Source organism: Candida margitis, assembly GCF_024628925.1.
Source record: "Candida margitis strain CBS 14175 chromosome Unknown scaffold1, whole genome shotgun sequence".
Taxonomy (NCBI): domain Eukaryota; kingdom Fungi; phylum Ascomycota; class Pichiomycetes; order Serinales; family Debaryomycetaceae; genus Lodderomyces; species Lodderomyces margitis.
The window spans coordinates 27,759-43,466 of record NW_026261901.1 but is presented as its reverse complement, the minus strand read 5'-3'; the positions used below and the strand labels follow the sequence as shown (position 1 = coordinate 43,466).

The 15,708-nt window shown below is 36.7% G+C and overlaps 5 protein-coding genes across 5 annotated transcripts; 2 read left to right on the top strand and 3 right to left on the bottom strand. All coding sequences in view use genetic code 12, as the record gives it.

Annotated features, from left to right (window-relative positions):
- Window positions 1-208: 208 nt before the first annotated feature.
- CANMA_004651 (uncharacterized protein) lies at window positions 209-2,470 on the bottom strand (the record flags this gene model as incomplete). The annotated part of the gene is made up of 1 exon (XM_051816949.1): window positions 209-2,470. One exon carries the CDS (start codon window positions 2,468-2,470, stop codon window positions 209-211), a length of 2,262 nt encoding a protein of 753 aa, XP_051669418.1.
- Window positions 2,471-4,174: 1,704 nt separating this feature from the next.
- MNN24 (Mnn24p) lies at window positions 4,175-6,478 on the top strand (the record flags this gene model as incomplete). The annotated part of the gene is made up of 1 exon (XM_051816948.1): window positions 4,175-6,478. The coding sequence occupies one exon, from the start codon at window positions 4,175-4,177 to the stop codon at window positions 6,476-6,478; it is 2,304 nt and encodes a 767-aa protein (XP_051669417.1).
- Window positions 6,479-8,365: 1,887 nt separating this feature from the next.
- CANMA_004649 (epsin) lies at window positions 8,366-9,973 on the top strand (the record flags this gene model as incomplete). The annotated part of the gene is made up of 1 exon (XM_051816947.1): window positions 8,366-9,973. One exon carries the CDS (start codon window positions 8,366-8,368, stop codon window positions 9,971-9,973), a length of 1,608 nt encoding a protein of 535 aa, XP_051669416.1.
- Window positions 9,974-10,071: 98 nt separating this feature from the next.
- Window positions 10,072-12,681, bottom strand: ESC4 (Esc4p; the record flags this gene model as incomplete). Its single annotated transcript, XM_051816946.1, has 1 exon — window positions 10,072-12,681. The coding sequence occupies one exon, from the start codon at window positions 12,679-12,681 to the stop codon at window positions 10,072-10,074; it is 2,610 nt and encodes an 869-aa protein (XP_051669415.1).
- A 416-nt stretch (window positions 12,682-13,097) lies between these two features.
- CLB2 (B-type cyclin) lies at window positions 13,098-14,630 on the bottom strand (the record flags this gene model as incomplete). The annotated part of the gene is made up of 1 exon (XM_051816945.1): window positions 13,098-14,630. The coding sequence occupies one exon, from the start codon at window positions 14,628-14,630 to the stop codon at window positions 13,098-13,100; it is 1,533 nt and encodes a 510-aa protein (XP_051669414.1).
- Between the last annotated feature and the right edge of the window lie 1,078 nt (window positions 14,631-15,708).

Here is a 15,708-nt window from a genome sequence, read left to right as displayed (position 1 = left end):
AACCAAAAAAAGAAAATACAATTGTGTCGATGTGCACTACCTTTTATTTAATTGGGAAATGCTTATGCGGCTGCTCCCACAAGATGAGAAATCAGTGCTATTATAACTCCAAAGTTGCAACAAAGCACACTATAAGCGTTGGAGAGGGATACCACTCCGGCGTACGTTTATGTAATCTTCGATTGTATTTACGAGCAGATTTAACACACTATATAATATACTCATCATCATCATCACCATCATCATCGACAGCAGAAGAAGCAAGAGGTCCCCCAAACGTAGCATCATTATTATCCTCACCTTCACTTTCAAGTGACTGCTTGAAATTTTCCCATGTAGTCAAATTGTCGGCAAACAACTGTTTACCATTTCGTATATAGTTAATCATAATGATTAACCATTTATGTTCCAATTTCTTGATGAAATCACCAAATGTCGTCATTAGAGCTTGAGTTAGATTCTGCATATCCTTGTTACATAATTCAATCAATTGGTTGATTTTATCCAATTCTTTTTCAAGATGCTGGATCTTGAACTTGATTGATGATGTATGTGGAACCATTGTTTGTATTGTTGATGAGCTTGATGGAGTTGCCATTGGTGCTGTTGTTGCAGCTGGTGCTGTTGTTGCAGCTGGTGCTGTTGCTGGTGCTGTTGTTCCAGTTGTCTCTTCTACTGGCAATTGAAAATTAAACTTTTTCGTTTGATTGTTGCCTCCAAATAATCCATACCATGAAGATTTCTTGCCCACTTTCTTCATTGATATATTCTTCAATGCATTGTTTAACGTAGGACTATTTAACTCTTTCAAGTGATCAAGGGAATTAATGACAACTGCATCTTCTTCTGCTTGCGTTTCTGCTTTGGTAAAACTAGGCTTTTTAGCACTACCGGCTTCACCATACCCACTCATATGGTTTATACTAATCAATTGTTGAAATTTATTAAACTTTAACTTGTATAATATCTTGAATTGAATGATTTTGTATTTGTAAAATTTAATTAAATTAAGGGCAGTTTGATTATATTGTATCAACTGATGAATAGGTTCTTGCCATTGCGGGATTAATTGATTTAAAACAAAATTTTCAAAATTTAAAAAGCACTGATCCATTGTTGAGCCGAATTTCTCAATCGCTTCTGATAACGAGTTATTCAACTCTAATTGCAGCTCTGGCTTTGTATTTGATGTGTCAGTTTGTATCAGTTGTAAATGGTGGGGTTTTTGATGATAAATTTGTAATGAGAAATTATTCAAATTACCCCCTAAATCAATCAAGACATTGATCAAACTTTTGTAATCTTTGGTTGTTTTGATATCCAATTTGTTTAATAACGACAAGCTGGATATAATTTTATGAAATTTTCCTTCAAATGCGATTAATTCTTCAGGGATGGTGAATTTCAAATCATTGTCAAAGCTGGTTCCACTACCTTCGCCTTTCAATTCAAATAATTTAACCAGATCATTTAGTTTATCCAATTCATCATTAATCTTTTTCAAATGAGATAAATTGTCAGTGTTGGAACTAATATCAAATCCATTGACAATGGGCAAAATGGAATATAATCCATTTTGATCAGCCGGGTTAACCGGGTTGGCTAATAATAGATTGTGGGGCAAGTAACTCACAGGCGGTTCATTCAATGCATTATACCAACTTAATTCATAGTTGGGGTCAAGGAATTTATGTAAAAGGGGACAGTTTTTCAACTTAATGTCAGAATCAAAGATTAAATCATCAAGAAACAACTTAAAATATCGTTTTCTCATGTCAATTATGCTTGACTCGTTATTCAAATTGATTGAATTTAGCAAGTAGCTCAAGAGGGAATGTTTTTCAGGTATCGGTGGTATGATCAATGTGGGGAATAATTTCAATAAATTATCGCGTAATGACTTAAATTCACTATACCTTCGTTTGACAACAATTTTATTTTGCAAGATTGATGATTGCAACTGGATGGTGTAGACTATTATCGATGAGTTGATTAATCGTTCTGAGTTTATTACATCAATTGTCAAGTCAGATGCTTCAAGAAGTTGAGTGATTTGATTTGATAATCCTAAGGTGCTGTTGACTAGCTCATTAGGGTATTCGTCATTGTCACTTAGTGCGTTGGATGTGGGGGAGAATTGTTGGCGCAGTTGTCTTTGTTTGTTCTTTTGTGGTTGTGGCAGCTGTGGCGATTGTAGAAGCGGTGGTGAAGTTGACGATGTGGTTGCCACATTATGATGAGGTTGCTGTTTCTTTGATGTATTTCCTCTCGTGCTCTTATTAGTCCTACCCTGTGACTCTACAATCTTACCATTTGCATCTGGTTGTTGCTCTTGTGTGGTTATATCATTGTTGTTACTGGTGCTAGTGCTAGTGGTATTGTAAGGATTGGTTAGTATGGATGCATTACCATACAAAGAAGGGTTATTATCTTGCTCTAAGTCATCGAATAAAGAGTAATCATTGGACATGGTAGTATGCTATAGGTAAATGTGTAGTAGATAGATAGATTAAAGGGTGTGTGAAGGGGTGGGTTGGTTGGTTGGTTGGTGTTTTGTTGGTGTTTTGTTAGTGTTTTGTTGGTGATGGCTGTGGCTAGTATATTAAACTTTTAAGTGGCTGACTGATTGATTTGATTGAGACTGTCTTTATTGTTGTCATTTTTTTTTTTTGCCTTTTCTGATAAAATAAATAAACAAAATAAAAAAAAATAAATAAAATTGATTGACGTATGATTAGGTGTCTTGTGATATGAAGTTGCGACTTTGAATCTTGAGCCAAAGCTAGTAACTACCCACACCCAGTTATTAAATTGGGATCAAGAAAAGTAATAGAAAGTATCAAGAATTACAAGAAGATTTGGTATGATTTGAAGTGTGATGAATATCCAAATTGTGCTATTTGTAGATGGATGTATAACCTCTAGAAGAAAGTAATTTGTGGTAAAACATTATGAGCAAAGTAAAAGTCCTTACATTCTATTTCCCTGATTTCAATAAAAGAACGTCAGAGGTTGTATAGTAAGGGTACAGATTCTCTAGAGTTTAAAGTTGAAAACAAAGTCATTAGCTTTGACAGCACAAGTAGATGATAAAAAAGTTTATGTGTTGTGTCGCAAAACAAAAAAATTGTATGTCTTAAAACCCACGACACTAACTACACGTGATATAGCTAAATACTACCAGATGTTTTTTTTTTAATTTTTTATCTTTTTTATTGAAAGGGGGTTTTAAACAATCGCTATCAATATCAATTATACATACATTCAGTACTTTATAGTTTCTGAATCTCACCAGTTTCTCAATTAATATTTTTCTAAAACAACTAGCAAACTTCTGTTGAAGATCGATAGCGTATTATTCACAAATTCAAGGGGGGATGTGTGGTTCACGGAAAAATGAAATTTGGCTGTTGTTGTTGTTGTTGTTGTTGTTGTTGTTGTTGTTGTTATTGTGTATCACTATTAATAGAGGGTATTGTTTATGTGTGTACTGCATATAAAAAATATTGTCTAAAGATAGATATTGTGCATGTTTTACACAAAATCTTAAAAACCCAAAAACAGACAGACACTGATATCCCCTCCTTTTAAAACACACCACGCAGCAACAACAATAACAACAAGCTAATACAAACACTCGGCCCAAGAGAGAGCAAGAAGAAGCCAAGTAAACTAACTGTTTAGACACACATGTAACAATAAATGTGTAGTACCTGCCTCTCTTAGAAATGAAATCAGAACCAAAAAGATCTCTTTGAACGTTTAAAACCTATTTGTATAATAATATGCAGGAACTAGATGAAAATAAAAAATGCTAAGAAAATTAAAAAAAAAATTAAAAACAAGATTAAAAGTTTAAAAAAAAAAAAAAAAAATGAAGAGAGAGCAGTTTTACCACACGTAAAAACGTTTTTCTTTATATATTATCATTCATTCACCAAATTCACCAAACACCAACAACCACTCAGATCTACCACCACAACTCTAAAGGGTAGACAGAAACATACACAAGGAGTGAGAGTAATAAATATATATAAATATATATATATATATATATTACTGCATCATTTACAACCCAACATATTACATCAAAACAAAATTAAAGGTACTACACTGGTATCCTTATCTTTGCTTACCACCACTTTACTTACCAACAACAATAAAACAGCAGACTATGGCACTCGTTCTTCCTACCAAGTTTAAAGCTACTCAGGTAGTATTGGCAGTACTATTCATATTCACAAGTGTCAATATACTATTAGCTCTTTATTCCACTGATAGATCGACAACCAACAGTAATAGCAACAATGGCAATGGCAATGGCAAAAGCAGTGGCAGTTACTACAGCTACAGCAAAGAAGGGGTATCTGCCATATTTGGTAAACTATCTTCACTAACAATACCCCTTCAACAGCAAAAGCAACTGGCCTCAGGGAATGGCGATGACTACAAAATAGTAGGCTACCATCACAATGAAGATACTGACTTTACTGTATTTCAAAAGGATTACCTGGCTAGTCAACATCTTGCTTCTGATACTACTCATCATTTTTGGAATTTTGTCAATTCTGATTTAAATACGAAGCAAAATTATGATATTAAATTAATCAATGGATACAACTATAAAGACTACGTCTCCAAATTGAACCAGGACCACTTATTAATGTTGAATAGTTCATTTTCTGACCACTACGATATGGAAATGAAGTTTACTACTGCTTTTATTGACTTTTTCAATTCGATATTGAAAACAATTGAAGAATGTAAACCAAACATCAATGGTATCAATAATGACGAACATTACCCCAACGCTGCCAAATTGGAAAAGCATTATCAAACTTTTAATAAATTGACTGACGAGGAAATGAATGAATTCAAATACAAACAGGAATTGATCCATAAAAATGGAAGAATGCCAGTTTATGGTGGCCATTTACGAGAAAACTACCAACAAGAGTTAATTAGAAGTAAAGAATTGTTATCCATGTACATTACCCTAAATGACATGGAAATGGAGTCCCTCAAGAGTTCTCATCAACAGTTTATCAAGTCCATGATTAAAGATTGGCCAGAAGACTTGACTAAATTTAACAAATACAACGATTTCCTCAAGGGTGATGGAATAGTTTATTTAGCCGGAGGCAAATATAATCAATTGGCATTGCTTTCAATTAAAGTCTTGCGGGAAAATGGTTCACGCTTACCCGTCGAAGTAATCATCCCCAAACACGAAGATTATGATGAACAATTTTGTAATCGGATCTTGCCTACGTTGAATGGGAAATGTAAATTAATGAGTGACTATATTCCCAAATCTTATTATGAAGGGGTCATCAAAAATGGAGGTTCAGCTGCTGGTTATCAGATGAAAAATGTGGCCATTTTCATTTCATCATTTGAGCGTGTCTTGTATCTTGATGCTGATAATATCCCCATCAAGAACCCCGACATTTTATTTGCTAATAAGCCATTTACCAATAAACATCTAGTTATATGGCCTGATTTATGGAGAAGATCAACGTCACCTAAATTTTATGATATTGCCGGTATTAAAGTTGACCCTGCCAAGAAAGTGAGAAACTCATACACCAAAGGTGATCCTAGGGGTGTGTTTCAAAGTGCTGATTATGAAACATCAATTGCTCATAATTCATTCCATGATTGTCAAGGAGCTATTCCGGAACCAAGTTCAGAAACGGGTCAATTACTCATTAATAAAAAGGTCCATTTCAAAACATTGTTACTTTCAATGTATTACAACACTTATGGCCCTGATTATTATTACCCATTGTTGAGTCAGGGTGCCGCTGGTGAAGGTGATAAAGAAACTTTTATTGCTGCTGCTCATAAATTGGATTTACCCTACTATCAAGTACAAGAATTCAATCGAGAATTTGGACCCAAGGATGCAACTACTAATAAACATTTATATTTTGCCATGGGTCAGTATGATCCAATCATTGATTACATTCAAGCCAATAACGATACCGAATATATTAGCAGCAAAGATAATTCCAAGCTGAAGGAGCAAAAACAAGAGGGTGATCAAGAGGGTGATAATCCATATTTATCTACCCCGCCCACCGAATTTGCCAGCCATGGAAAGGACAATAACAAATATAATTACGATTATCATTTATACAAATCGTCGTCATTATTTTTCCTTCATGCCAATTGGCCCAAATACTATTTCCAACAACTATTCAATTCTGACGAAAGAGGACCTGTTGATAACAAGGGCAATAGAAGGCGTCTATACGGTAATGAACTAAGACGGGAGTTGGGCTCGGAAGTAGCAACTGCGTCATCTTCTACGAATAGCTACGATTTCGAATTGAAGGTGATTGAACAATTGCAGATGTTGTTTTGTACCGATCCGAAATTTGATTTGGAACATGTTCCCAGTGCTGACAGCAATGAGCGGAGAGAAGTTTGTAATAAGGTTGAAGAACAGAGGCTGTTTTTGAAAATATCCTAATGAGAGTTGGTAGGGAGAGGCAGTTGCATTTTTTTTTTATTTAGATACTGTTTTAGACAATAGGAATATAATTCGTTTTAAGAGTTAGACCAATCTGTGCATATGCTGCTGTAGTTTAGTAGGTATTTTCTTTTGGAATGGAGTTGTTGTTGCAAAGAACCAAAGGAGTTGTTGTTGCAAAGAACCAAAGGAGTTGTTGTTGCAAAGAACCAAAGGAGTTGTTTTGATTTAATTTCGTAAATTTGCGAGGCGTTAGTTTGGCATAGATATTTTAAGATAATGTACATTTACGCAAAGACTAATTTAGCTTTTTGATTTGTGTTTTGTGTAATAAATGAATCCAATCTTTTGTCCTCGCAATCGGAGCCCTATCAGACGAGAAACATAATCAAGGATTTTCACAGGGGAGGGATAAGAGGTGAAGAGAAGGGGAGGAGATATGAAGATAATTAATGGTTCTATTGTGAGGATATCTAAACACTGATTTACAATGTCTTCAGAGGCGTCTTTAATTGATATAAAGGCGACATCGCTAACTAATTACGTGAGCCACATTTTATGCCATTCCTAGACAGTTGTATTTACAGTTAAGCCCTTCTTCGCTTTTGTTTATTTCATTTATATTTTTTTCTACAATAAATCTATCTGCTTACAATAATTAACCTTTGAGTGATAATCTTTTTACAAGTACAATGAACATTCAACAATTCCTTATAAGAATGTTTTTGATTCAAATTTATACAAAAAAATAAAAAAACCACCCGTTAAGTGAGATACAGTTATAGTTCATAGAAAGCAGAGCTTATATATATTATATAATCAACCCATACGGTTTTATAGAACAGCTTTAAGAGTTAAGGTATTGTTATTTTGTTGATGTTTTCAAAATTTCCCTTTGGGTCAGGTATATGTCGACCCAGGTTGACACAAGTTGAGGCGCGAAAATCGACATTTTGGACGAAAAAAATAAGGCGACTCTCGCCCAAAAATGGGTCAACATAAATCACAGTATAAAAATGTGGAATAAAATTTTTATCAGAAATTGGAGAGTTGACCGAGTTGGTTAAGGTGACAGACTTAAGTTTGGAGGGTTAAATTCCCTTTCTAAAGAAGTAATCTGTTGGTATGTTTACCGCGCGAGTTCGAATCTCGTACTCTTCACTATTTTTTTTTCCTTTTTAATTCACTTAGAATCCCACTCTCCTAATCATCTCCCCCCTTTTTTAGGGAGTTGGTTCACTTTGGGTTCCTCTAAGCAACTCTATTCAATTTTCTGGGGAAGGATGTTTGCTACTTGATTGAAGTAGCTCTAGTAATTTGAGAACTGTATCAAACCTAACCTAGAATGCTTTTATGTTACTTTTGAAGTCCTAGTTTATGAACTGTTTTTTTTTGGTCTATATCCAAGACCGACCAACAATCATAATAGTAACATAAATACCTCCAAGATGATCGTATTTATGTTGTTGCCCCTGTTGCCTGTTGTTATTTTAAATAGTTGCAAAAAAAAAGAAAAAAAAAAAGTGAAAAGTATAGTAGGCTCATAAAGAGTCGTGTACCATAGCCTAATTTTGTGGAACTTTATCAAAAATGATTGAATGACTGTGTCAAATTTAACTCTCGGCTTGTGGAATGGTGTTATCTCGACATCAGACATTTTACCTGACTAATACAAGTTCAATCAATTTATAGAAGACCACTCTTGTCAAAGACACATAGAGCAGGTACCTCATTAAATACAACCAATTGTACTGTTAACTCAATTTTGTTGTTTTATTTTCCCACTAAGCAATCAAAACTTTTCTCAACACCGAAAATTTCAACATCCAACTCATCCGGAGTTTCACTACACTAATCCATCTACACAAGAAAAGAAAAAAGTATACAATGTCCAAGATAGTAAGGTCTATGAAGAATGTTGTAGGGGGTTACTCATCAGCACAAGTGTTGGTGAGAAATGCGACTTCAAACGATGCTACGGGACCAACAACTTACGATATGGAGGAAATAGCTTCGTGCACCTATCAATCTCAAACCGAGTTTATGGAGGTTATGGACATGCTAGATCGTCGTCTTAACGATAAGGGAAAGAATTGGAGACATATTGCCAAATCATTGACGGTTTTGGATTATTTGGTTAGATTCGGTTCCGAAAAGTGTGTGTTATGGGCCAAGGATAACATCTACATTGTGAAAACATTGAGGGAGTTTATCCATCTTGACGAGGTGGACAAAGATCAGGGTGCAATCATCAGAGTCAAAGCAAAGGAGTTGGTATCGTTATTGAGAGATGATGAGAGATTAAAGCACGAGCGTGCATTAGCCAAACGTGGAAGACGTACTGGAACATTTGATGATGATGATGATGATGATGATGAGGATGGTTTCGGTGGTGATCGTAGAGAAAGGAGAAGGGAAAGAAGAAGAGATAGAGGTGGTGATGAACCTTACGATGTCGACTTGCAAAAAGCATTGGAATTGTCAAGATTAACAGCAGAGGAAGATCAGCTTCGTGCTAGAGAAGCCGAGAACGACCCTGAATTAGAAGCGGCAATTAAACTTTCATTAGAGGAAGAGGAATTGAGAAAGCAAAATCAAAATGCCAACTTGTTAGACTTGAACGAAGACCAGCAGCAACCACAACAATACTTCTTGACCGGATATTATCAACAACAACAACCACAACAACAAGTTTTCCAACAACCAACCCAGCAATTCCAACAGTACGATATGTTTGGAAATCCAATTCAGCACCCTATGGAGACGGGGCTTTACCCAAACCAATTCGAGCAACAGCAGCAACCTCAGTACCAACCTAATCAATTCACCGGTTTCAACTATGGACAACCTCAGCAGCAGGAACAGTTGCAACCGTTGAAAACAGGTTCGAATAATCCATTTGCACTTGGATCGGACTCTGGAAATAACCAGTCCAAGTCCCAATCACAAACGTTAAATGCGTTAGCTGAACAAAAGACACAGGAGCAACAGACACAGGAGCAGTATCAACAACAATACCAACAACAACAACAACAACAACAACAGCAGCAGCAGCAGCAACAGCACGCTCAATTATACACTCAACCAACCGCTCCATTGAAACAGCAAAACACGTCGGGATCTAGGTTCAACGAGAGCCACGAGTTGAATGATCTTTTAACACAAGGAACAGGCTTGGACACTTTTGGAAACACCGGTGCTACACGTATTCCCCATCAACACACGAGAACTCAAAACTTCATCAATTCAAGTGGAACTGGTTATAAACAGGTTGGTAATGACCAACATAGAGTCAGTTCGAATGCTACAGGAAATCCATTTTTGAACACTGGTATCGGCTACCAACAACAACAGGCTGCACCTCAACAGCAACAACAACAGCAGCAGCAGCAGCAAATTAACACTGCGTATACTGGTTACGGTTTTGGTAATGCTCAGCCACAGCAGTACCAAAAACAGTCAAATGGAGAGGGCCCGAGCTTGATAGATATTTGAGTCAGTTGAAGATGAAGAGAAGTGAGAGCGTTTGGAATTATTAGACATATTGTATACTATTTTTTTTTTTTTCACCTTTTCTTTTATAAAACTTTTATTCATAACTTAAAGTCGTCAAACTTTTGTAATTCCATGGCAAAAATCGAGCTTACACACCAGTCCCAGCTTAAAACTACTCCATTAATGTAGGACTTCTTAAAACTAGCAATAAGCTTTGCATCTTTGTTTTTGTTGGCGATTAGAATAGATACTTCCTTGCCATTAAAGGAGCAGCTGCAAATTGGCGTCTTTTTCGTTAGTGTTGTTCGTACTTCTTCATACTTGTGGAGTCCATGATCTTGCAATATCCTCGAGATGACCTCGATTCCTCCATTCAAATTCTTGCTCAAGTTTAAGCTTACGCCTTGTAAAAGGCTTCCACGAGTGCCTTTTTTCAGCAATAAAGCATGCAAACTTTTGACTCCCAAGTCAGCATTTGCCGATGGATTCACCTTGTCCAATGCATAGTCATCAATTCGGTATAGGTTTAAAACGTTTTCATTATTTTCGGCATTTGCCAACACATCCACAATATATGAAGGGTGAATAATTCTATCCACTTTACTCAAACTTCGTAAGAATTTTTCGGTTCGTAGAATTTTGGGTGCAATCAATGTGTTTGGAGTGTGCTTTGACAAGTTGGCGATAACCTTAATACCCACGGATTGTAATTTGGTGTAATCGTTCTTGGCTAATTCAATGGTTTGCTCACAACCAGTCATAATAGCAATGATGCTACATTCATCGGTGCGTTGGCGCTTAAAGTCCAAGCTACCCGTGTCCTCGTCAGTTTTGGGATCATTGTTTTCCTGTAAATGTTTTCGTTTGGCATTGGCACTCTGCTCTAATTCGTTCATATAGCTTTTCATTTTTTTGCTACTTTTCGACATTTGCAAATAAGCATTCAAGTCACTCATATTGTCGTGCAACTTGGCCGCTGCTTTCTTAGCCGCTGACCTTCCTCCATATCGAGCATTGTAAACACTCGACTCGCCAAAATCATTGGGTGTCTTGGGCGAATTGATCTCAGCACTGATATCTGATTTATTTGGGGTGCCATTCGGTGGAGAGTTGATACTCATTACATCCTCTTCAACTTCCTTTTCTTGTACTGGCTTCTCTGCAAACTTTGCCAAATCACCACTAGAAGTGACTTCTCTCTTTGTATTAGTCAAAGGTGCTGGGGGAGCAATCTTTCTCGATTGGGTACTTTCATCTTCACTCATACTATCATCAACGTTTCCAGTGACATTCGCATTGCGATCTCCTAACTCATCCAAGTGATCATCATCTAAATGGGCTCCACCAACAAGCGGTTCCATTCCTAAATCCAGGTTACCAAAGTTTGTATATTTGGCATCGGTGTGATCTAGTTTGAGCCACTGGATAAAACAGTCTTCTAGCCACATATGATTAACCACTTTAACCTCGGGTTTGCCATCCATACCAATCCATTTCGACATTGCAGCATCGTACTTTTTCCCTTCAGGTTTGGCACAAACAAGGTAGTCGTTGTCTCTAGTCAAGGTCTTGGTAAATGTTGCGCCCATTAGGGTCACTAATTTTGACAAGTACGCCCTTGAATCACCACTGTAGTTTGATATAGAGATTCTCAAACTTTTAAACTCGTCAATATGCGTCGGTGGAATTGGGTAGTAGAGAATATTCGAGTTTAATGGTAACACCCACTTCTTCGTCACAATAATTGAGTACAACCATTGCAAATTTGCAACAATGATTCTTTTGTTTGCACGACTCTTTTGATAGGCTTCACCGTGCCGGTACTTCCCAAGATAAATATCGAAATCGTCACTGTATGAAGAAACAATGACTCCACCAAGCTTCTCAATCAATCCCTTAATTGAGTTGGATAACCGTTGAGAAAGGTTAAAATCAGAACAAACATAAAACCGCTTACCTCTAAAGTAATCAATGCCTTTAAACGAGTCATCCTCGGAGGATTTTGGCACCGAGTCATCCAAAATTGGCGCGCTGAAATCATTTTTGATTTCCATTAACAATTCACCGGCTTGATCACTAGCATTCATGTCAAATGAATCGGAATTTGGAAGAAGATACTTTTGCTCATCAAGTTTTTTCCCCATGATTAAGCAATGATCTATCCAATGAGGTAAAACAATTTTAATATCCATTACTGGGTCTCTGCAATTGGGATCGTGTATAAGACTCGATGCAATTATCGACTTTTCATTCGTCATGTCCATAGCTATCAAGTGGGTTGTGTATTTGGACAATACATCCAAGTAGTTGCCCCCAAAAGCTTGCACTGCAGCGTAAATTAGCTCCTTATCCCCTTGCGGCAAATTATCAGTACAACAAACAAAGCAATTTCTGAAGAAATAGTCGGGGTTAGGATTATATGACTTTATTGGAAGCACTGCACTCCGCTCTACAGAATCATGGACCCATTCGGGTGTAACTATCGGTATCATTGATTTTTGGGCCTGTGGGTACTCGATAAAATCGATGGATTTGGTGACTATATGGGTAATTGATGGTGGATCAAAGTAGTTCTTGGAGTTGTCAAATTCGTCCTTGAAGTAAACTTTAGTGGCATCGTGTTTGTATAATAATGTCTCAAGCCGAGCAGCTTCTTGTTCATCCAAGTCGATGGACTTGATAATTAAAAAGGTGTACCCTTGCAACATGACAAAAGCGGACGCGTTTGGTGTAGATAGTCTCTGCTGTGAAATCAGTATATGTGCCTAGCTGAAGTAAAAAGATTAGCCAAATATATGTACAGGTATTATAGTATCCAAACGAAGCAAATAGAGGTTTTGCAGCCTGTTATGGTGGCAACTAGGTGATTCCTACGTTGTAAATATTTTTATTTTTGTTTATGTTTTAAAATAAATGACGCGTATAATATTCTAGGAATCACGTGACAACTTCATCTGCTTTAGTACATTTACTTCATTTCCTACAAGACAAACATCCTCTAGCCATATGGACTGTATTACTACACAATACAATGCAATTCTTTTCTTTTCTTAATTTTCAAAAACAAACAAAATTAAAAGGTCATGGCGTCATTAAAATTAGATGTAATTGTATGCGATAAAACCTAGCTATCCACTTCAATCGATAACCGATGAGTGGATAAACTTTCATCAAATAAATCTCTGCCCTCCATTTGAAACTTTTCGGCCCACTTGCGGCACAATGTGCTTGCCCTCATAAATTTCCGCATAGCGTACTTTTTGAAAAATTCGTCATGTTCAATGGGTGAGACGATGTATTGAAACATTAACTCAACACACTCTCTCATATCATTAATGCGGTATCCACCACTGTAGTGAATCAAGTTCCCATTCCAAACGGGGATTTTGCCCAATATTAAACGCGACAAGTACATGGCCAGGGCACAGCATAAAGATGGCTTCATTCCGATAAATTTGTAATCTATAATCGTGATTTCTAAAAGGTATTTTCCCAATGTCCTCGATTGGACGTCATAGTCATCTGCCTTGGATATCCTACGAAGGAAATTCATGGGATTGGGGTAGTTTAAATCAAAGTTTAAAACTGTCAAAATGTACTTTTCGGCTTGTAGGATCTCTTCCACCAGGTATGACCCGTCAGTGAAGAATGCGTAATTCTTAACCAGTGGTGAAAACACTTCTTCATATTTAGCTGCAATGAATAAAGAGCCAGTGGCCAACAATTGCAACTTGTCAATTTCGACTGCTTCGATTGACATGAAACGGTCCATTATGTTTATCGCAAGGAACAACGATTCTGGTAATAGTTTAAATTTTAAATGCATTTCGACCAACCAGTCAACTAAAATTGATCTCATCTTGGGTTTCAAATTCTTTTGTTTGTAAAGGTACTGTGGATCCGGCAACATTCGCTGTTCCAATTCGTAAAAGTATGTAAAGATATCATTTACATATTCACTGGCCATCAACGGATCATCATAATCCTCTTCATCAAGATCCTGCCATTCATAGTCAATCAAACGTGACTTTTTATAAGTAGATGCAATAGTGTGTGAAGATCCCAATACCGATGCGGATGCTGATGCTTGATGCTGTTGTGGTTCTGGTATTTTCAACTTTTCAACCAAGTTTGTTGACGATTCAGTTGCTTGTCTCTTCTGCGGCAACCGCGATGGTACAAGTAGATTCGCCAGTTGTGGTTTATGTTTGGCATTATCTTCATCAGATACAATTGGTATCACTCTGTTGGTTTTATTCTGTAAGGGTTGAACGTCTCTACCAAAAGGTTTTCTTTTCTTCAGTAGTTGTGGTTGCAGTTGTGTCTGTGTTGTTGGTTTAAGCCCACTACTACTGTGGTATTGATTGGATACATCTCCCAAGTATTGACGCGTTGTTGTTGTGGTTGCAGCATTTATAGCCGATCTTGATGCCGTAGATTTATTTTGTTTCGTGGTAGATGCTGCTGTCTGAATTGGTGGCTTGTTTTCTTCGTAAATTTCTTGAGTAGAAGATCCAAGCGGTTCTTGTGATGGTTGGTCATAGTGGTATTGTAGATTCTGCTGCTGCTGCTGCTGCTGTTCTGATAGGATTTTTGCCTTTGTTATCTTGTAATCGTTTTCATTACTCGCAGAGTGAGTAATCGTGGCTTGTGGCATGACAATGCGAAACGGTGTATTCTGTTTGTCACTTTAGCTGTATGGGAGAAGATCAAAGCTATGTAATGACACCTTCTTCGATGATTGTATCTATTCCTAACGAGTGGGAGTGGTGGTTGCTATTATACCACTGAAGGGATGAAATTCTGTCCTGTAACACCAAAGTCGCGATGGTGAGTGACTGAAGTTATGCAAATACTTGGAATACGGTCAGTGAATGTATAAGCCTGATTGACCGTGAGTATATTCAAATAGATTGAACGTAGATCAGAAAGACGTTTTTGTCAAAAATAAAAAAATACCCACTTCTTATTACAGTGCAGATTGTATTATTTCAAAGCTTGAAAATGTTAATTTTTCTGTTCTTCTGTTTTTCTTCTGTTCTGTTTTTTTTTTCCTCTTTTCTCTGAAATCACGACAAAAAGTGGACTTTGTGAACAATGTATATTAGTGTCTTGGAAAGCTGCGTGTAGAAGTTACCAACTGCGTTTGTGATAAGTGTCTGATTCTGTATATAAAACTAGTTGGGATTGGAAACTTATCGTGTATGTAGTTGAGTACTAGTAGCTTTATAGAACTATGGCTAGTTTCCAAAGGAGAAGTATTGATATCTAAGGCGGTGGTGATATTATTTATTGATAATTCTTAATCTAAAACGATTGTTGTGATACCTTGTAAAATCAAGTAATATCTAGTGATTATAGAACGGCACTTGGCGCGAAAAAGGGTTGAGTGGAGGAGAAACGAAGGCGGGAGTTTTTTTGCAGAATGTAACCTTGTTGTTCTTGTAACAAGAGGCTTTTTGTTGAACCAGTGGTGGTTGTAAAAGGGAATTTGGTGGGATCTACGTGAGCAGTTTATAAAAAAGAAGGATTTAGAGGAGGATTATGACAACATTAAGTAGTTAGTATGAATATATGCTATCCCTAAAATAATATGCATGTAACTAAAGATAGAAAAAAGGGAGCCATTGTTTAATAGAGCAATCTTAAAACTGATAGGGCTAGTGTTGTAAATGTAATCATAACCAATTCTTGGTGGTGTGTGTGTGTCTATGTGTATGTGAGTAGTGTTTTCT